The 21,563-nt window shown below is 40.6% G+C and overlaps 1 protein-coding gene across 1 annotated transcript in view; it reads left to right on the top strand.

Annotated features, from left to right (window-relative positions):
• The window catches only part of vwde (von Willebrand factor D and EGF domains), a 252,680-nt gene that overhangs the window by 141,564 nt on the left and 89,553 nt on the right, over positions 1-21,563 (top strand). The window contains exons 14-18 of the mRNA XM_078238337.1: positions 4,779-4,852; positions 10,954-11,227; positions 16,996-17,204; positions 17,557-18,539; positions 19,230-19,366. Coding sequence (XP_078094463.1) covers positions 4,779-4,852; positions 10,954-11,227; positions 16,996-17,204; positions 17,557-18,539; positions 19,230-19,366 — 1,677 coding nt within the window. The remainder of the gene's footprint in view (positions 1-4,778; positions 4,853-10,953; positions 11,228-16,995; positions 17,205-17,556; positions 18,540-19,229; positions 19,367-21,563) is intronic.

Here is a 21,563-nt window from a genome sequence, read left to right as displayed (position 1 = left end):
GGCCAAAGAAGGTGCATTCAAAACATAGCCAACAAGTTGAGTATCAGTTTGCAAAATCCTTCCAACACACCAGTGGTAGGTGGTAAGAGTGGGAGAGACTTCTGGTCAGCCATGCTTCGTATGGAGTGGTGTCCCTCAAGCTATAAGCCACTGGCAACAGGCCAGTGACCTGTTCCAGGTAAAACTCACTATGAAATCAGATGAAAGTCTGCCTTATGCACCACTAGTTATGGGAAGAGAAACAACAACATAGTGAAGACAGAAGCAAAATATTTGTTTCTTTCCATACCAATCCCTTATCATCTACTATTAACTCCCCATTCTCACTATCTAGAGGACCAACATGTACTTTACTTTTTTCCTTTTTAAATGCATGTAGAAACCTTTGCTGTGTCTACATTTTTTGCTAACTTCCTCTCATACTCTAATTCCTTTCTCCTGATTAACCATTTAGTCATTCTTTGCTGTTCTTTATATTCTAACCAATCATTTGACCTGCCAATTATCATCGTCCAGTTAACAAAGAACAAAGAAAGTTACAGCACAGGAACAGGCCCTTCAGCCCTCCAAGCCTGCACTGACCATGCTGCCCGACTGAATTAAAACCCCTTACCCTTCCGGGGACCATATCCCTCTATTACTATTCTATTCATGTATTTGCCAAGACGCCCCTTAAAAGTCACTACCGTATTCGCTTCCACTACCTCCCCCGGCAATGAGTTCCAGGCAACCACTACTCTGTGTAAAAAATCTGCCTCGTACATCTCCTTTAAACCTTGCCCCTCGCACCTTAAACCTGTGCCCCCTAGTAATTGACTCTTCCACCCTGGGTAAAAGCTGCTGACTATCCACTCTGTCCATGCCTCTCATAGTCTTGTAGACTTCTATCAGGTCGTCCCTCAACCTCAACCGGGTCCCTGGTGCTGTGAGGCAGCAGTGCTAACCACATTTTGTTTTAGATTTGGTGCTTTCCTGATCTACTTTAGGTAACCATGGATGGTGGATCTTCTCTTTAGAATTTTTTACAGTAGAAATATACTTTTTCTGAATATTCTAAAATGTCCCCTTAAATGTCTGCTGCTGCTGCTTCTCTATTAATGCATTCCTTAGCTTAGCATCTTAGCATTTAAGTTTAGAATACAGTTTTAGACTCACTCTTCTCCCTTTCAAATTGGATGTAAAATTATATCATGTTATGGTCGCTTCCCCTCGGGGTGCCTTCATTCTGAGGTCATTAATTAATCCCATCACATTACATAATACCAGGTCCAATATAACCTGCTCTCTGGTTGGTTCCAGAACATGGTGCTCTAAGAAACTATCTTGAAAACATTCAAAGAATTCCCCATCCAGACTATTACTGCCAATCTGAGTTTTTCAGTTTGTATGTAGATTAAAGTTACCCATGATTATTGCATTTCTCACAAATACCCAATATTCCTCCTTGTATACTTTGTCCTACATTGTGGTTATTGTTGGGGGGCCCTGTTGACCACTCCCACTAGTAACTTCTTTCCCTTCCTAGTCCTCATCTCCACCCAAACCAATTCCACATCTTGTGATCCCTTAAACCAATGTCCCTTAAACCAACCTATTGCATCAATGCTATTGTTAATTAACCGTGCGACCCCTCCAGCTTTACCTAACTTCCTACTCTGCAATAGGAGCATGGCTGAAATTATTGTGGTCTTAACTCCACTTTCCTGCGTGCCTCCCATAACCCTCAACTCTCTTGTAGAGCAAATGTCTGACTAATTTAGCTTTGAAAATATACAATGACTCACCCGTCACCACTCTCTGGACTAGAGAATTCTAAAGATTAATGACTTTCTGAGAGAAGAAATTCTTCATCATCACTGTCTTTATTTTTAAACTGTGCCGCCTAGTTCTAGATACCTACACAAGGGGAGACATCCTCTCCGTATCTACCCTTTCATTCTTCTAAACTCTAATGAGTAGGGGCCCAACCTGCTCAATCCTTCCTCATAAGACAATCCCTTCAACCTTGTGAACCTTCTCTGAACTGCCTCCAATTAAGTATATTGTTCTTAAAATATAACTGTATTGAGGATGTTAGGTGTGAACTCAACAATTCCCTGCCCAGTTGTAACAAGACTTCCCTACTTTTATCCTCCACCTCTCTGCTGCTGGTCTGGGCCCTTTCTTTGGCATTGTGGGTTCTCTTCCAACAGGAATAAAAGCCATGTTGATTGTCTGACAAATACAGACACAAAGCCTAAGCAGAGCACGTCAATGTCTCCTGCATACGGTTACTCCGTAACCATGTTGCTTGTCTGTTAATGGTAACTGTAGTAAGTGACCTTGCTACAGTTACCACTAACAGACAACATGTTGACCAAGATGCAGCATTCCTCTTACAGGGTCGACAATAGACTGACCTCATTGCTACCCCTCCACCAACCTCAGCTGCACCCATTGCACTTTTATGGCCTTAAGAGAAGTGAAGTGTGGATAATCAGTTTGATAAAATGAATAAGGTCATTGATGAGCTGGTGGCACTGCAGACAATATCTCCTAATGACCCCACAGTTGCTGACCTCCTCAACGATCTCCATCAAGTTTTGCTTGGTCAGGCAGGGCAGCCTCCTTCTCAAGTCCTTGATGAAGAGGATCTCCTGCCTTGTTGAAGTAAACAGGAAGACAATCTGCAGAAAGTTATCAGTGAACCATGGGGCCACCCAGGATCTCTCACTGAACAGGGTTTAGTGGTTCCAAACGATTCATTGGGACCAAAAAACAGTCGTTATATTCAGACGTTGATGGCAGCCATTTAAACCTGATGTCAGCACCTCCGGCAATGTCACCAATGTAACATTGTTATTCAAGAAAGGGGGGGGTGAGAGAAAATGGGAAATTACAAACCAGTTAGCCTGATATCAGTCATTGGGAAAGTGCTGAAATCTATTATTAAGGACATTTTGACAATGCACTCAGAAGACCATATTAGGTTAAAAAAAATCAAATGGTTTTACTAAAGGAAAATTATGAATGATCAATTTCTTCAAGTTTTTGAGCATATAACTAGTAGGGTAGATAAAAGGAAACCAATAAATGTGGTGTACTTGTATTTCCAAAAGGCATTCAACAAGATGCCACACGATAGGTTAATATCACAAGATAGGGCTCATGGAGTTGGGGGTAATATGTGACATGGACAGGAAACAAAGAGAAGAGGCATTTTCAAGTTGGCAAGCCACAACAATTGGAATGCCGCAAGGATCAGTGCTGGGGCCTGAGCTATTTACAACCTGTACTACTGACTTGAGACCAAGTGATAGAGAGTCATGTATCTAGGTTTGCTAACAATACAAAGCTAAGTGGGAATGCAAGCTGAGAGGAAGATGCATAGAGCCTACAATGAGACAGGTTAAGTCAGTAGGCAACAAGAAGGCAGATAGTGTATAATATGGTAAAGTCTGGAGTTATTTACATTGTAAAAATTGAAAAGCAGAATATTTTGGTTGACCCACCTCCTTCAAACCTGCCAGCAGTTCATTAGTCACCCAGCACACGATTTGTTCACTCTCTATGGATCGTCTTGCACCTGGGGTCAGCAGCACCTGCTTCCGGTCTCAACTTTGGGACCTTAGGTGACCCAGAAAATCTATTTTAGGTCGATAATCTTTCATCAAAAGATGACAGTGATGTTGAATTGAAAACTGCAGGGCTTCACCTGGTGTATATACATGCTCCTGGTATGTTCGAAGGTAACATATCATTTATACATGCAACTGTTTTCATTCCTGTTTATGTTTCTAAATGCTAACAGAAATGTAAGATATAATTTATAATGGGATATAATAATATAATATAAATACTATTAATAGTAATTGACCAAGAATGTTCATTTTGGGCGTAATTGGTAATCTATCCCCTGATTAATTGGTTTTCAGAAGGTTTTGTTTGCTCAATTTCTGTGCAAAATCAATTACATATCAGCAAATGTTAAATTTTCAGTGAACCAATGCATTCACTTAAGCAACATTTTAAAGTCATTTTTTAAAACCGCATTAAAAGTTTTACTTGATTCATTAAACGCTGCTAACTAATACAACTGAAAATGGGTTTATCATAAAATAAATATTTAATATTTTTAATCAGCATATCTACTACCTATGAACAATTTGATTCAAAATAGCATTAATAACTATATAAACCATTTACTCATTACATTATCATACCATCAGTCAATTCTTGATTTTGTAAAAATTAAAGTGCTTTGAAAAGGTGCCTTAATGACCCTGAATAATAAGAACAGCTTAACTTTAAGAGTCTCTTTGAAGGTCCTGAAGCAGGTATAGTTAGCGCAAACTCACCACAGTGATTAATGCAATCTGAGGGCCGACTTCAAACACTATGTTATTCCATTAAACTAAGACAAAAGATCATGGAAACTCAATTTGTGTTGAAAATTTCTTGAATTTTTGTGCTGGTTTGGCTGGTTTTTGAGCAAATTGTGCCAAAAATATCAATGCAACCTAGTGTAAACTCCAGGTCATCATGATTTATTTTACAAATTTCCTATGCTTACATTTTTAAGATCATCAATCGCATGCATCCAGTGAGGACTTGCATTCACAGGGAGTATGTGTTGGAGAATTCGAGCTGTAATATTGTTTGTAGCCTTGTCTTTGACCCATGCTACCTCTTAATGCAGCATCCCCACTGGGTGTACAAGATCAAACTCTTAGAAGCTCTTCCTTTCTACCAAATGATGCAGTTGGTTATTTTAATTATTTTTTTTTCTTAAAATTTAGATAATAGTGAAAGATGTCCCCACTGCCTATTGTTACTCATTTACGGATCCACACCTGATCACTTTTGATGGCAGGTAACTTCCAATTATAATTTAATTTAGAGTTCCAATTATTGTTTATTTTACTTTGTTGCCCATTCTCAGCTTGTTTTGCACAATCTTCCAGTTACTGATGGGGTATACTCCATCACATCAGGGAGAATGGGTGGATATCTGATGGTTTTCTGCAAATGCTACTCAAGAGGAAGTTATAACAGGTTGCACACTAAACTCCACCCTTCCCAAATAAGCGGGTTTGGTTCTGCTAGGAGATTGAAAAGTTAAATCTGAAACAGGAACTCAACCAGTCTTGAACCCCTTGATTTTCGGTTTTAGCAGGAATAGGATGAGCCACAGGGAACCAAATTACTCTCAGGAGACAGGTCAATGATTGAAACCTTTTAAGGAGATTGCGTGCCTCCACTTTTACAGTGATTCATTTTTTAACCACAATCGGCTGAAATTCCAAGGCTTTGGGAAGACAGCAAATAAAAGGAGGTAATATAGGAATTAGGAGCAGAAGTCGGCAAATTCAGCCCTTCTACCTTGTTCTGCCATTCAATCAGGTCATGTCTGATCTCTCCCTGGTCTCAAATCCATTTCCCCACCTGTTCCCAATATCCCCTCATCCATTTTTTAAAATTAGAAATATATCTATCTCCTTCTTGAAACCATTCAACGATTCAGATGCCACCGTGCTATGGGGCAGCGAGTTCCATAAATTCACCACCCTCCGTGAGAAGTAGTTCCTCTTCATCTCGGTGTTAAATCTACTGCCTCTCAACCTGTACCTGTGACCTCTTGTTCTAGGTTGCCCCATAAGAGGAAGAATTTGGTCTATGTTTACTTTATCAATCCCTTTTAGTATTTTATACAGCTCGATCAGATCCGCTCTCATCCTACTAAACTCCAGTGAGTATAAGCCCAAACTGTTTAGTCTCTACTCATACGTCAACCGTTTCATCCCTGGAATAAATCTGGCGAACTGCCTCGAGTGCCACCACATCCATCCTCAAATAAGGAGACCAAAACTGGACACAATACTCCAGATGTGATCTCACCAACACCCTATACAATTGCAACAACACTTCTCTACTCTTATACTCCAGTCCCTTTGCAATAAATGCCAACATCCCATTTGCTTTTTTTATTACGTGCTACACTTGCATATCGACTTTCTGCAATTCATAAACATAGATGCCCAGATCCCTCTGCCCAGATGCATTTTGAACCTGCTTTCCATTTAGGTAATGATTTGCCTTTCTATTTCTTCTGCCAAAATGGATAACCTCACACAATCCACATTAAATTCCATCTGCCAAATTTTGGCCCATTCACCTAGCCTATCTATATCCATCTGTAAAATCTTTATATCCTCTTCACTGCCTGCTTTTCCAATGATTTTAGTATCATCCGCAAATTTTGTTATGTTACACTGTGTCTCTGCTTACATGTCATTTATGTAGATTGTAAAACAGTTGAAGTCCGATGACTGACCCCTGCGGCACCCCATTAATTACATTTCACGAGCCAGAGAAGGATCCATTTATCTCGACCCTCTGCTTTCTGTCAGTAAGCCAATCCTCAATCCAGTCTAGTACTCTCATTCTAATCCCCTGTGAGCTCATCTTCTGGATCAGTCTTTTATGTGGCACCTTTTCAAACTTCTTCTGGAAGTCCAGATATACCACATCCACAGGTCCCCCTCTATCCACCTTGCTGGTTGTGTCCTCAAAGAAACCAAGCAAGTTTGTCAAGCATGACTTACCCTTCATAAAACCATGCTGCCAATGGTGGATTGAGCTTTGTCTTTCCAAATACTCATTCATCTCCTCCTTAATGATTGATTCCAGCTACTTCCCCACCACGGAGGCCAAGCTACCCAGCCTATAGTCTCCTACTTCTTGCCTCTCTCCCTTTTTAAATAGGGGCATCACGTTAGCATGTTTCCAATCCACCGGGACCTTACCAGAATTCAAGGAATTTTGAAATATCACAACCAATGCATCCACTATCTCTGCTGCCAACTCCTTTAATACCCTAGGGTGCCGGCCATCAGATCCTGGAGAGTTATCTGGCTTTAATCCTATTAGTTTATTCAATACCTTCTCCCTAGTGATGGTTATTGCACCAAGCATTAACTACAGTTTTTGGAAAAGCTTCATTATTCTCTACCCTGATGACAGAGTCAAAATATTGTTTTAGTGCCTCCACCATCTCGATGTTCCCCATTAATATGTCACCAGTATCATCCTCAAAAGGGCCAACATTCACCTTAGCTATTCTATTCCTCTTTATGTACTTACAAAAGCTTTTGGTATCTGTGTTTATGTTTTCTGCTAGTTTCTTTTCATAGTTCATCTTAGCTCTTTTGATTCTATTTTAGTAGCCTTTTGCTGAACCTTAAAGTTCTCCCAATCCTCCAGCTTACCACTAGCCTTTGCAGTTTGGTATGCCCTTTTACCTTTATGTCCTCTTTGACTTCCTTGTCTAGCCATGGAACATTTTTCTTCCTTTTATAATTCCTCTTCCTCTTGGGGATATATTTTAATTGAGAGGTATTTAATATCGTCTTGGACATTTGCCATTGTTCCTCAACTGTCCTGCCCTCAATTATTTGCTCCCAGTTTACATGGGCAACTCTTTCCTCGGCCTGTATAATTTCCACTGCCCAATGCTAAGACTCTGGTATGGCACTCTGTCTTCTCTCTCAGTCTGAATCTGAAATTCTCACATGCTGCAATCACTCTTTCCAAGAGGATCTTTAACAGCAAGACTATTTATCAACCTTTCTTCGTTGCATTACACTAAATCTAAAATAGCCTGTTCCCTGGTTGGTTCCATACGTATTGCTCTAAGAAACAATCCCTCATACACTCTATGAAATCTCTCTCGATGCTACCTTTGCCAATTTGATTGATCCACCCAATATGCATATTCAAATCACCCATGATTTCCGTTGTGCTCTTCTCACAAGCCCACATTATTTCTTGGTTTATATTATGCCCCACTTTGGAAGTATTGCTCGGGAGCCTGTAAATTACTTGCACCAAGATGTTTTTTCCTTTGTTTTTTATTTCCACCCAGATCGATTCAACATGTTAGCCCTTCGTGCCAATGTCATTTCTTAATACAGCCTTAATGTCATCTTTAACCAATAAAGCAACTCCACCTCCTGTTCCATCCTGCCTATCCTTTTGGAATACTGAGTACCCTTGGACATTCAACTCCCAGTCCCAGTCCTCCTGTAACAATACTTCAGTAATCCCTACCAAATCATACCCATTTGTCTCTATTTGTGCCATCAACTCATTGACCTTATTCCAAATACTGCATGCATTTCGGTACAGGATTTTAAAATATGTCCTGCTGGTTCGTCTTTCCCTTGCAGGATTTTCTTGTGCACTACATTTTTCACACATTTTGATCTCCCTTATTAATCTCTGATGGTCTGTAGACTGGCAAGAAGAACTGATTTCAATTGTTATGTACCTTTTACAGCACAGCTTGTGGGCTCCCAGGAGCAGGATTTTTTCCTCCAGGACTAACAAACTTTCCTGCAAGCAACCATCCTACACCCCATAATTGGTCCGTAGTCCCCGCGCACCTCCCCACTCTATAATTGGACACCCCACATCCATCTGCTTACATCCTTGACCACTATCTTCCCCTTCCACCATACCTTATGATCGAACCTCCGACTCCCCATTGTCAGCTCCCCAACAACGTTCTACCTTGACCCCCAAACATCATCTGATCCTTGATGTTCAAAGAAACTTGAGTGTGCTTGTAAAAGGAATGCAGAAAGTTAACATGCAAGTGCAGCATACAATTAAGAAGGCAAATGACCTGTTGCCCTTGATTGCAAGGAGATTGGAGTACAAGAATAAAGAAGCCTTGCTACAGTTGTATGGGTTTTGGCGAGACCATGTGTGGAGTACTGTGTGCAATTTGGGTCTCCAATTTTAAGAAAGGAATTACTTGCGTTGGAGGTGGTACAGCGAAGATTCACTAGATTGGTCCCTAGGATGAGAGGGTTGTCTTATGTTGAGGGGCTAAGTATATTGGGCTTATATTATCTGGAGTTAAGAAAATTAAGAGTGATCTCATTAAAACCTAAATATTTTGAGGGGACATGATAGGGTAGATGCTGAAATTGTTTCTGCCAGCTGGGGAATGTAAAACACAGGGGCATAGTCTCAGGATAATCTGTGAATCATCAAGGGCTGAGATGAAGAGACATGACCTCACTGAAAGGATTGTGAATATTTGGAATTAAGGGATGTAGGCAGTGAAAATTAATTAATGCCCAAGATCAGCCATAATTAAATGGCGGTGCAAGCTTGACAAATGGTCATATTTCTTGTGTTCTTGTGAGTCAGCTAGATACCCACCCCCAGCAATCTTTCCATACCTGTTACTCTGCTACATTCTTCTGCAGGCTTTGCTGCCCTACATGTTTTTAACTTGCCAGTTGTGGTTGTGTGGGACGTTTGGAGGAAATAAATTAATAACCGTAGGAGGTTGGGTGCTATAGATTTACTTTTTTCTTTCTTCCCACCCCCTCCCCTTCTTTCCTGAGAGAAAGAAACTCATTTCCTGATCTCTGCCAGCCTTCAATAAACAATCCAAGAAACTAACAAAGAAAACATGATAAAAATAGTACTATAGGATTTGTGTGTGCAAAATGGGTGTTATCATCCAGCATTCATGTTGTGCAGAGAAAAACCTTAAACTTCACTAAGATATTTTAATTCTACTTGGGTATTAGTCTGAATTGCTTAATGTACACAGGACACTTTTAAAAGGTGGCTTTCACCTCTATTCTGTTTATTCCTCATCGTGAAATTCCACTCACAAATGATTTTAAGTAATTTGTAAAGTTAGTTTAAATATTATAGTAGATTTTATGTTGGTTATAGAACCACTGAAAGCTTATCTCTTCAACTAAACTAAATTGATAAACAATTGTAACAATAATCGAGCACTAATATTGTCTAATGTTGGAGGTGCCAGCTTTTGGATGTGAAAGGGGAGGAGATGGACTAGTGGTATTATTGCTAGGCTATTAATCCAGAAACTCAGTTAAAGTTCTGGGCAGCCGGTTTCGAATCCTGCCATGGCTGATGGTGAAATTGGAATTCAATAAAAAAAAATCGGAAATTAGGAATCTGCTGATGACCATGAAACCATTGCCAATTGTTTTAAAAATCCATCTGGTTCACTAATGCCCTTTAGGGAAGGAAATCTGCCTTCATTGCCTGGTCTGGCCTACATGTGACTCCAGAGCCACAGCAATGTGGTTGACTCTGAACTGCCCTCTAAATAAGAGCAACTAGAGATGGGCAATAAATGCTGGCCAACGAGTGATGCCCATTTCCCACAAATGAATATTTAAAAAAAATTAAACTCCTCTAACTTTTCACCTGGGACTTTTCAGGGGCGGCAGTGGCGTAGTGATATTGTGACTGGACTAGAAATCCAGAGACTCGGGACAATGCTTTGGAGAACCTGTTTCAAATCCCACCATGGCAAATAGTGAAATTTGAATTCAATAAAAAATTGGAATTAAAAAGTCAAATGATGACCATGGAACTATCTGGTTCACTAATGTCCTTTAGGGAAGGAAATCTGCCATCTTTACCTGGACTGGCCTACAGATCCAACAATGTGGTCGATTTTTGAATGGCCCAGCAAGCCACTCAGTTCAGGGGCAATTAGGGATGGGCAATAAATGCTGGCTGGGCCAGCAATGCCCACATTGAAATAGAAATATTTAATTACACACCATTAACTTTTCTTCAAATTTTTTCTGTAATTTGTCCTAAGTTACTATGAAGTACTTTGAATTAATCATTTTACTTGATAAGTGCTACTAAACCTCTGACCATGAAACCAAATTTATAAAGAGTTAACAAAGTGCATTGTAAACTGCAACTTTGATTAAATTATTACAATATTAAATATATTATATAAAATATATGCAATTGTTTTTCTTATTGAACAGATACTATCAGAAATATTACTATAAATTACAGCATTTGATTAATCTTAAAATTGTTTAGTAAATTTGTAAAATGTCTATTGCTATTGCAGTCATTTTCAGTCATTCCAGCATATTTTCTTTGCAACCCTAGGCGTTATGATAATTACAAAACTGGGACCTTTATGCTGTATAAGAGTGTTGCTCGAGACTTTGAAGTACATATCCGTCAGTGGGACTGTGGGAGTCCTCATTATCCAGCTTCTTGCAACTGTGGATTTGTAGCCAAAGAAGGAGCGGACATTATCGCTTTTGATATGTGTAATGGACAACTGCATGAAACCAGGCCACATTTATCCGTGAAAAGTCAAGACATTACTGGCAACAATGTTAAAATCACTGAATCTTACCAAGGAAAGAAAGTAACAGTAAGTGTTTTTCTTATATTTTTGCTGTTTATATTTTTACTGTTATTCAGTAAAACAGCAGTCAGTAAATTACTGTTGGTGGCATGAGTGGGCAAATACTTATTACCTTGTGTGACATCTTTTGCTTTGTGCAGGTGTTAAATGATTTATTTTAAATGGCAATCTAAATTAATTTCATTGCTTTGAATTTGAGAGTTCATTATTTCAATCTGTAATTTGAACTTCTGCAAACAAAAGTCTTCTATATATTTCTGTTGCAAGCTTACTTGAAGCAAACATGGTTACACCACATCTCACCTAAGCAAATGTAAATTGTTAAATAAAATACTAATGTGTCTTACCTTTACAGACAGAACAGTGTTTGTTAAAAATACTCTTTCGTAATGTTATTTTGGCTTATTTTTCTGTTGAAATCATTTAACATATTAATTTAATTAGCCAAATAATTAGCAAAAGATGTTATGCTTTGAGTATTTATCTGCTAACTTTGCTATGGCCATTTTCAGTCCAGTGTGTTTAAATTATATCTGGATATGGACCATTAGTATGTATTTATTGATCAGAAACTCAATTGCAATAACAATTGTAAAGGTAAAGTTTTAAATCGCTATTCTCACTGATGATGTGATTTTCTTTTTGGACTCAACTCTAGCCTTGATGCCCAATTTACATTCCATGGGATTAAAGTTTTGCATTAATTTTGCTAAGATAGTTCATAACGCTAACACACCAAAATTGAATTCAGAAACTTTGGACAAAATTTTAACCTTTTGACTGTTCACAGTGGGGGAGGCCGGTAGCAAACCTGGAAAGCGAAAGATCATGGAGCAAGCTTTGCCGTGGCATTTTAACTCAGCCACAACATTAACATCTCACTTTGGGGTGGGCATGATGACAACCTACATCTGACTTGCTATTTAAAGAGACCATGGCAGGGACAGAATTGATTCATACCACAACTATTGACTGACTCTACTGCTAGAGTCTCAACATGGGAAGACTGCAATCACCCCCTCCCCAATTGTCGGAGGCTTCCCTGGAGATAATGCTGCGAACTGTAAGGGATTCTGCCCATAGATGGAAAGAAGAAGCCATCCTATGAAATTGAGCAAACATGGCTGAAAGTTGCTGAGGAACTGGGCAGCAGGAATTTGGTCCCTTGCTCATAGATAAAATACAGCAAGAGGCTCAATGACCGCATCAGGGCAGAAAAGGTGAGCGGCATGTCACATTTAAATGTCACTCCTGTCATTCTGACTTCTCCATTCTTTCCCTGCATAACACAACTCAGATGAACACATCTTCCCGCTCCACACATTCTTCTCTCTGGAGGCACCTCCTTACATCGCCATCTGAATAGTCACTATAGCACTCTCACACTCATCTGGAGGTGCCTCCAGAGAGAGGAATAAATAGTCCTTCCATCCTATTAAAACATTTCAATTCTCACATTTGTAACTCACTTCTTTCTTTCCTTGTAGGGTAAAACAACAACACCAGGGAGAGGCAGCAACCGGGGGTTGACCCTCTGGTAATCACCACCTTGATCGCTATGGAAGAGGAGCCAGTGAGATCAGCAGAGTGGTGGAGTTTCTGACCATTGAGGATGGAGAAATGGGCAGCTTGCAGAATTAGATATCACAGAGATGCATGGAACAGAGCAATCGCTTATGTTCATTTGATATAACCAGCATCGGCACAATGATAACTTTGACTCCTTTCTCTTTTCACTTCTAACTCATGGCTTGTATCTTCCACTGGTCCTTCAAGTGCGACACAGCAGCTGGTGCAGAAGAAGGTCAGGGAGTCCTCAGAGAAGGTTACATGGTCTGTGAAGCACCCTCATACAACTTGTGTACCTTCTCCCAGCTCACACAAACTCACCTCAATGGGGACTCCAAGCTAGGTAGTTGGGTTGTCACATGGTGAGCCGCACATCACAAGTGAACGAGCAGGTGTTGGCGACAGAGGCAGAAGAGAGTTGCTTCCAAACTCTGCTTAGCCAGGCACAGATGTTGAGCTTCAGGGTCATCATTGAAGATGTCTAATCTGGAGAAGTAGCAGAAAATATATTGGGTTTTGTCAGAATTTCCAGACACATTGCACACAAATGCAGAGAGATTGAAGGAATCCAACTCTAGTATGAAAGCTATATTAATACCAGGTCTCAAACTGATACCCACCTCCATGGAAAGAATGGCTATTTTCATGATGTATCATGTAACTGAGTGCAAGCGCACCCTTAGCAATAGTTTGCAAATCAGTCTCCCAGTTTAAAATAGAATGGAGCAAAGCCTCGCTTTGGACATTTAGTGCCTGACTGAAGTGCAGTGAAGTGTTTTCCAGCTATTGACTAGCAGAGAAGTATGGATGAACCGTAAGAGGGAAGATGGATACTCTGCTCAAGACACTCCCACTCTTCCCCCACTAACCACCCCCCCCCCCCCCCCCCGCCCACCCAGCTCACCCCAGCTCAGTCAGGCCAGATGCATGGACCTGATGGCCAAGACTGCTACTGTGCAGGTGCAGATGGAGCAAACCTTAATGCTTCCATCACATGATCCATAACCCAGAGAACATCAGCCATGAGCATGTGAGCAGTCAGTACAGGAGATCAAGCAGTCTGCCTTCGGCTCTGCTGAAGCTACAGGAGTAAAGTCATGCTAAAAGTAATCAGAAAATAAAGATCAAGAATTTGTAGTTTCACAAGCACGATCACTTGGGTGTGCAGAGCTCTTAATGTGTCAGTTTTATTGTCATTGTTTATGCACCATAAACTTTCTTTCAAGTTTCCATTATCCATTCATCTTTATTGCTGCCTCTTGCCAGCCAAATGGCCATCAGCCTTGAGGAAAATAGTATGACAGTGGGTGCTAGTGAGATGAAAGGATTGTTGATTGTGGGAACACTTTTTGTGTTGGAGAAAGTGCGGGACGGTGGCTTCAACAATGGTGTGCAAGGACACCCTTGATGGTGCGTGTTGAAGGACACCCCCATATTTGATTCGATTTATTATTGTCACATGTATTGGTATACAGTGAAAAGTATTGTTTCTTGCACACTATACAGACAAAACATACTGTTCACAGAATACATAGGGAAGAAGGAAAAAGGAGGGTGTAGAATGTAGTGTTACAGTAATAGCTAGGGTGTAGAGAAAGATTAAATTAATACAAGGTAGATCTATTCAAAAGTCAGATAGCAGCAGGAAAGAAGCTGTTCTTGAGTCGGTATCAGTCCAATTGCAACTTTAGCAACGCAGTGGTTTTCTCAGTGATCATCTTTGAGCTCATGTGGTTTCATTTGTACCTTTCAACTTCATCAGTGGCTCCTCACAGGAATCATAAGCCAAGATCCTAGAAGGTAGACCTTCCTCCAAGGAGCCAAGCTGCTGCCTCTGCTGTGGGAGATTTGACTGGGGGAGAACAAAGGCACAGCATGGCAATTTTCTGGATATCTGGCACCGACATTTATGATGATCTCCCCATTGCATATCAGCTGAATAACCGATGGCGTGGAATTCCTTTCAATTGATAAATACACCAGATTTGACCTGAGGATGGGTGCAATTTTCCCAAAATTACACAGTATTGAAACGGGTGAGAAAAGCTGTGTGAAACTTGTCGGTTACACAGCTGCCTTTTCTCACCTGATTTAACAGCAGTCTTGGACAATTTCAAAGTACTGGTGGGTGGAGTGGTGGTAAACTTGCCAACAACACGGGATACTGAGATTGGGGCGCCCAATCTCCAAGTTAAATGTAAAGGCCCCACCCACCAACCACACAAGCATCAAGGTGACCCGACTCCCACCGCCTCCACTCCCACCCCACAGGGATCCGGGCAGGCCCCTCCCCCCTCGTCCCCCCCAATCATTGGCACCACCTTACTCCTCATTCAATGCAGGCACAACACCACGTTCTAACAAGCATCCCCCCCACCCCACCCAACATACACACACACTTAAGGAGACCACTGCCATGGAGCTCCCCAAAAGACCAGCTTCTGGCCTCTCAGCCTCCGACAGCCTCTGGTACTGTCCCACCTTCTCCCCACCTGCCCGATTCTCTGAAGAAGAGTCATACAGACTCGAAACATTGGGCAGAATTTTCCTGTCCCACCTCTGCAGGAATCATAGAGGGCAGGAAAGATAATTTGGCGAACAATTGAAAGCTCCGTTGACCTTGGGTGGGAATTTCTGGTCTGGGCAGGAAAATCCCGCCCAAGTTTCTCTCTTCCAAAGATGCTGTGTTCTTCCAGCATTTTATGTTATTTTAAATTATATATGCTGATTCTCTGTCTTTACTGGGAGTTATTGCTTCCTGCAAGCTGGAACTGTGCTCATCTGCTCTGTCCTGCAGAGTGGTAGGTGGCTCAGGTTCAAACTCCTCACCTGCCGCCACCCCCCCCCCCCCCCCCCCCCCTTTCGCCCTTCCAGTTTTCGCCAATGTTACATCCTATTTTTTCTGGTCCATGTAAGAGGGCCACTTTCTTTGTCAGCTTTCACTGATACACACAAACCACATGCAAGGCGCAATGTGTCTGAGTGCCTGTTATTTATGCCTGATTAATATTAGTTGTAGGCATGAAAATGGTCTCTTAAAAGGAGCGATGCGTCCAGCATGTCCATGAATTTTCCCATGAATAAATGCAGGTTTTTAAATATTTTGTTTTGACTTTCACACATTCTCTTGTGATTAATAAGTAACTTAAGTTTTGCCAGTGTGTACCAATTTTAAAATCATTAATGAATGTCAGTCTGATCCAAATTTGATATTGGATCATTTTCCATACATTTCCACTGTCTATTAATGTATCCAAGCATAATGCTTAATTACAACATCTTGATCCAAGCATGAAACTTGCCAAGTGATTGTGGTTTTAAACTTAATGCACTATACATAGCCAATTCACTCAGCAGTAGTATTAGGGTTTGAAATACTGCAGGAATACTATTGATCACAACTGTAACTCCATCGGGGACACTGCTTGTACCTGTGTGGAATTTTAACCTGTATTGCTTTTTGTGGATTTTATTTAGACTGAATTGCTGAGTGATGGTCTAGATCCAAATATCTGCTAGCTAGTTCTTTGCATATATGCTTTTCCAAAAACAAAATGCTGGAAAATCTCAGCAGGTCTATTCTCTCTTCACAGATGCTGTCAGACCTGCTAAGATTTTCTGTTTTTGTTTCAGATTCCAGCATCTGCAGTCATTTACTTTTATGCTTTTCCAGAAGTCCTGATTCAAGCTTATTACTGTCAAAGGAATAATTTATGCATTTATGAGTCTTCAATTGTAGAAGAAGAATATAACGTGGTATTAAAAATAGAGACATTATCATTCATCTTGTTCATTATGAATACAAACAAAACATTTAAGTTGCAACCCAGCCCTCACCCCAAACACTCTGCCAAAGTCATGAATAGTAGCCATCAGCACCTGTTCCATCCACATATGTAAGGGAGCAAGACTGAAGACCTTTGATCCCATGTAATGCAAGCCCCGAATTAGGGCCTGACATGACTGCAGTATTTGATCAGGGATTGACTGCAGATTCAATCAAGATTTATAACTGTAGCATCTGTATATAGCAAGACTTTTGCTTACCGATTTACAATTTTCTCATTAAAAAGGGAGAGGGTATATGTAGATCTCCATGTAATTGCAGATATATTTTAGTGCTATGTTGATCATATAATTAGGATCGTATAGAAGCAAAAGTATCAAATAAAGATAATTTGCTGCAATTTTGTTTCTCCATATAGATCACATTTTCTTCTGGAGCATTCGTCCGTGCTGATGTTAGTGAATGGGGAATGAGCTTAACACTCAGAGCACCAGGTGTAGACTTCCAAAGAACCAGGGGTCTATGTGGCACATTTGATGGTGATATGAATAATGACTTCCATGGTTCAGATGATCCTTTAATTCAAGAACAGACCGTCAACCTTGATAGTTTCATTGAAAATTGGAGGTATGATTAATACAGAGGTTTTTGCCCAAAATGATGCATTAAGTTTTCTTTGGCACTGCATGATTGTTTATATGGCAGAGTGCATTGCTTGGCCCCCATATTTATTTCTATTAACATCAACGGAATGAAAAAATGGATGTACCAGATTCCTGTGCATGGAATGGTGATTTTGCATTGTAGAATATGTTCATTTTCAAAACTATGTATTAATTGAGAATATGTGTTGGTGCAAAACTATTGGTTATGTATTTGATACATACCAACCGTCATTGAACCTGAAAATGCAGTTGTCAGTCAGTGTGCCAGGTCTGTGAACAATGTGGTAATGTTATTTCTGGTTGTGCCTTTACAGAATTCTGTCCGGAAAGAGTCTATTTGACAAAACACCACCTTCACCTGTTATTGTCAAAAGAAAACGTTATTGCACTTGTAGCTCTGATTCAATTGTGCTGCAACAATCTTCCAATAAACTAGATTCTGTTCCTCAATCTGTGACTCCTTTAGCCTGTCTGGGAAGTGAAAATGTGAGGTTTTCCAATTTGATACCTGTACTGGATGTTACAGCAGAGTACATCAGCACTGTTGAGCTGATTCGAGGAGTTAGTAGACGCAATGCTCAAAACAAGTCTACAGTTTCTACTTTAAGAGATATACATTATGCCAGTCTGAGTAAATTAAACCAAACCATCCATTTTGCAAGGGTTTCCTTTGTGCATCCCATGCGGAGAAAACAAACCACATTAAGACAGTTCACAAGAAGGAACAGACATAAATACAAACACCATCAGAAAAGATATCTTGACAAAAGAAGATGGAAACGGCAAAATTATTATGAATACTTACCAACATTCCCTTTTCAAAGCCTTACCCAGACAGACTTAGAAGGATTTAGTTACTTCTTTCCTGAGGACCATACTTCTGAACTTCATCAAGAAATCTTGCCTTCTTGGCCTACATCTTCTGGACTGACAGAAGCTGTGGCCTTTGATTTATGCCAACAGACAGTTGCCAATTCTAGTATAGGTCGAGCCTGTGGAGAATTACTGGGCCAACGATTAATGGATGTTATAGATATTTGCATCTTGGATCTTCAGCTTAAGGATGATGTCAGCTGGGCAAGTGGAGGTCTAGGTTTGTTGGAGAATGAATGTGAAAGGAAACTTCTAGAAGATGGGATCCATCATGGAAGTGGCAAAGGTGATTTGTCCAGTGTACCTCAGGACATCTTGTCAGCACTAAGGTGTCCCAATTCCTGCAGTGCCAATGGTGAATGTACTGAGTGGGGTTGTACCTGTTTTTCAGGTTTCAGCAGCTATGATTGCAGTGTTTTAGTCGGTAAGTATTGTGGCACAAATCAATAAAACTCGTAATTTTAAAAAACTTTCTTAGTGTATTTGCAGTCTTTAGCATGCCAATTGATGTTTTGTGGAATTATTAATAATTGAGCAGCGTAAAGCCCTGCTGCTGCAGGTTCTGTTCACCTTTTTGTCATTTGGTGAACAGAGCTGTACAGTATGGGGGAGATACTGAGCAAAGAGGAGGCATCTGCTCAAGTGGGAAGAACAATCCAGTTACGTACTGCTTGTTGTCTCCTACACCCCTCCCCACCCCTGCCCCATCTTCCCACACTTTGCTAATGATAACAGTAAGAAGTCTCACAATACCAGGATAAAGTCCAACAGGTTTATTTGGAATCATGAGCTGTTGGAGCACTGCTCCTTCATCAGGTAAGCCACTCACCTGATGAAGCAGCAGCGCTCCGAAAGCTCGTGATTCCAAATTAAACCCCTGTTGGACTTTAACCTGGTGTTGTGAGACTGTGCCCACTCCAGTTCAACGCCGGCATCTCTGCATCTTTGCAAATGATGGAAATGAACGAATGAAATATATGTGTACTTGAAGAAAAACATTCAGGATGTTTGTACTTTGGAAAAGACTTGCATACGACAAAATGTAAGGTCTTGCAAGTTTAAAATTTTGCTGAGAGTACAATTTGATTCACATTTTATGATATTAACATCGAAGATCAGCTTCCTGAAATCACAGAGTTGGAGAATTCTGGATTGTGTGATGTTCGGCAGTATGACTGTACCTCTGTGAGGGTCTTTGGCCAGTGGTTCATGGAGTCTGCAAGTTTAACGTGTGAAATCATCAAGCTGCAAGTAAGTAACGTTACAGGATGCAGTCTATACTCAATAGTAAATACAGTGCAGGGCTATTTTGTTAAACACCTTTTAACCTTCAGTTCTGCAGATAGTTGAGAAGTGATGTGAGAGAGGTTTCTGAGTGATTAAAAAGTAGTATGTTTGGAATGACAACATGCTATTTGCTAACACTTGCCAAGTATGCCTCAGTCTTTGAATATTGAGCATTATTTTCTAACAGTTTAAACTTAATTCCCATGATTTATCCAAGTGCAAATATTTGATTTGTTTATACTTTCATTATGGAAGACTCGCGCTATGTACAGGTCAAATATCCTTTACCTGTAAGACTGAAAACTGAACACACCCAAAAACCGCAGTTTCTTTGAACCTCATTGACCTTGAGTGCAGGAATTCTAGTTGTTTGTCTGCACTGTTTACCTTGTGATTTTTGTGGTCAATATATCAAAATGAAACTTCTAGGCACTCTGCATGTATTATTCAGTGATACATCTTACTTTTCGAGCCATTTTATTTACTTTAGACTATAGCCAGACTAGGCTTGCGCTATCACAATGTAAGTTTATATGCAGTATCTGATGAGCAAAATTATCTGAAATCCGAAATGCAGTCAGCCCTGAGGTTTTCAGATGAAGGACTCGACCTGTAGTTAGCTCTTTATATAATAGAGATATTAGTATGCTGAAGCCCAATTTCAACTGATTCAGTTACTCTTTCAGCCCCATAAACTTAAGCCAATTGAAAAGCTGAAGTTCTCAACTTAATCAATCAGCACTTCCTGAAAATAAAAGTTCAGAAACACACAGCCACAGGAACACTTATTATTCTTTCATACCCCAACCAACACTTAGATCTCAGCAGACCTCAACCAGCTGCAAAGATCATTGCTGCTCAATGCCTAAACCTTTACCTCTACATCTTGGCAAATTACCTCAGATGCAACATACATCTGTGGGTAGTACTTAGTATCTTTGCCTTCTTGACCTTGAAACCCAGAGCTGAGAATTATGGAGATACATCTCTCTGGATGTGCTGCATCTATTGGTAACAATGAAAATTATTTTTCAAAGAATTGACCATCTCAATGGCCTGTCAGATAGCTATGCTCCTTCATCACCCCATCACAATCAAAACAAGAAGCTACCAATGGCAGAGAGTAGCCACTTGCCCTGAACCTCATTGGTCAATTTATTGCAACAGCAACACCAGAGAGTCACAAAGTGACTATTCACCAAACTGCATCAATTGAAACTATGGGCTGGATTCTCTGACCTCGCCAGCAGCTGGGATTCTCCATCTCGCTGCAGTGAATGGAGATTTGGCTGAGCGCCAAATTCTCCATTCTTGCTGGCAGTGGCAGGGCGTGAACAGCCAGAAAATTTTGGCCTATGCATTTTCTACTTTGTGTGCATGTGTGATGTAGAAGAAAAGTCACACCTTTCATCAATTCAGGACAGTACATTGTGAATTTATAAAATTGCAAGGTTTTTTAAAGATCAAGTGCAGAAAGTTATATTGAATATAACCATTGAAAAGGTATATTTGGTGCAATTCTCCCAAAAATTAAGTGTTGTCCCAAGTGGGGAAAATCGGTGAGATTCCTGCTGGAAAGGTCAGTGCAATTCAGTTTGCAATTCAACCACATTCAGAAATGTTTTGGAGTGGGGACCAAGATCAGCTCCTCAGGTCTCAAAGTTAAGTTGAAGGTGCTCCTTATCTCCACCCCGCCCACACAGGCAATGCACCCCCTGCAAACATGGGGAAACACCCTCAATCCTTGATCCTAGAGGGGCAAACTCCGCTACCCACCTATCATTAGATGTCCAGGTCAACATTTGTGAAGACAAGTAGTGATTCGTGCCAGGTTCTCGCTGCATCCGAGGGTCGGTGAATTACAGGAACTGGGGGAATCTGTCTCCAAACCATCCCTACATATTTAAATAATTATTTTAAATATGCTAATCTGGTTCATGCCTTCGCTGGACGTGAACCAGAATATGTCAGGGTGCAGGGCCCCTCCCCCGTGATTCTCCAGCCTCAGCTCGATCTGCGCATGAACACCCAGTGCCGGAGAAACACGGCCATTGAAAATCTTACAATCTTCACTGAAGTTGCTTACGTTTACTTAACACCACCAGAACCACATCATATCGATGCATAACAAGACTGAGATTTTTGTTCCCCTCCCTCCCTC

The sequence above is a fragment of the Mustelus asterias genome, chromosome 2 (genome assembly GCF_964213995.1).
Source record: "Mustelus asterias chromosome 2, sMusAst1.hap1.1, whole genome shotgun sequence".
NCBI classification, from domain to species: domain Eukaryota; kingdom Metazoa; phylum Chordata; class Chondrichthyes; order Carcharhiniformes; family Triakidae; genus Mustelus; species Mustelus asterias.
This window is presented reverse-complemented; position numbering and strand designations above follow the sequence as displayed.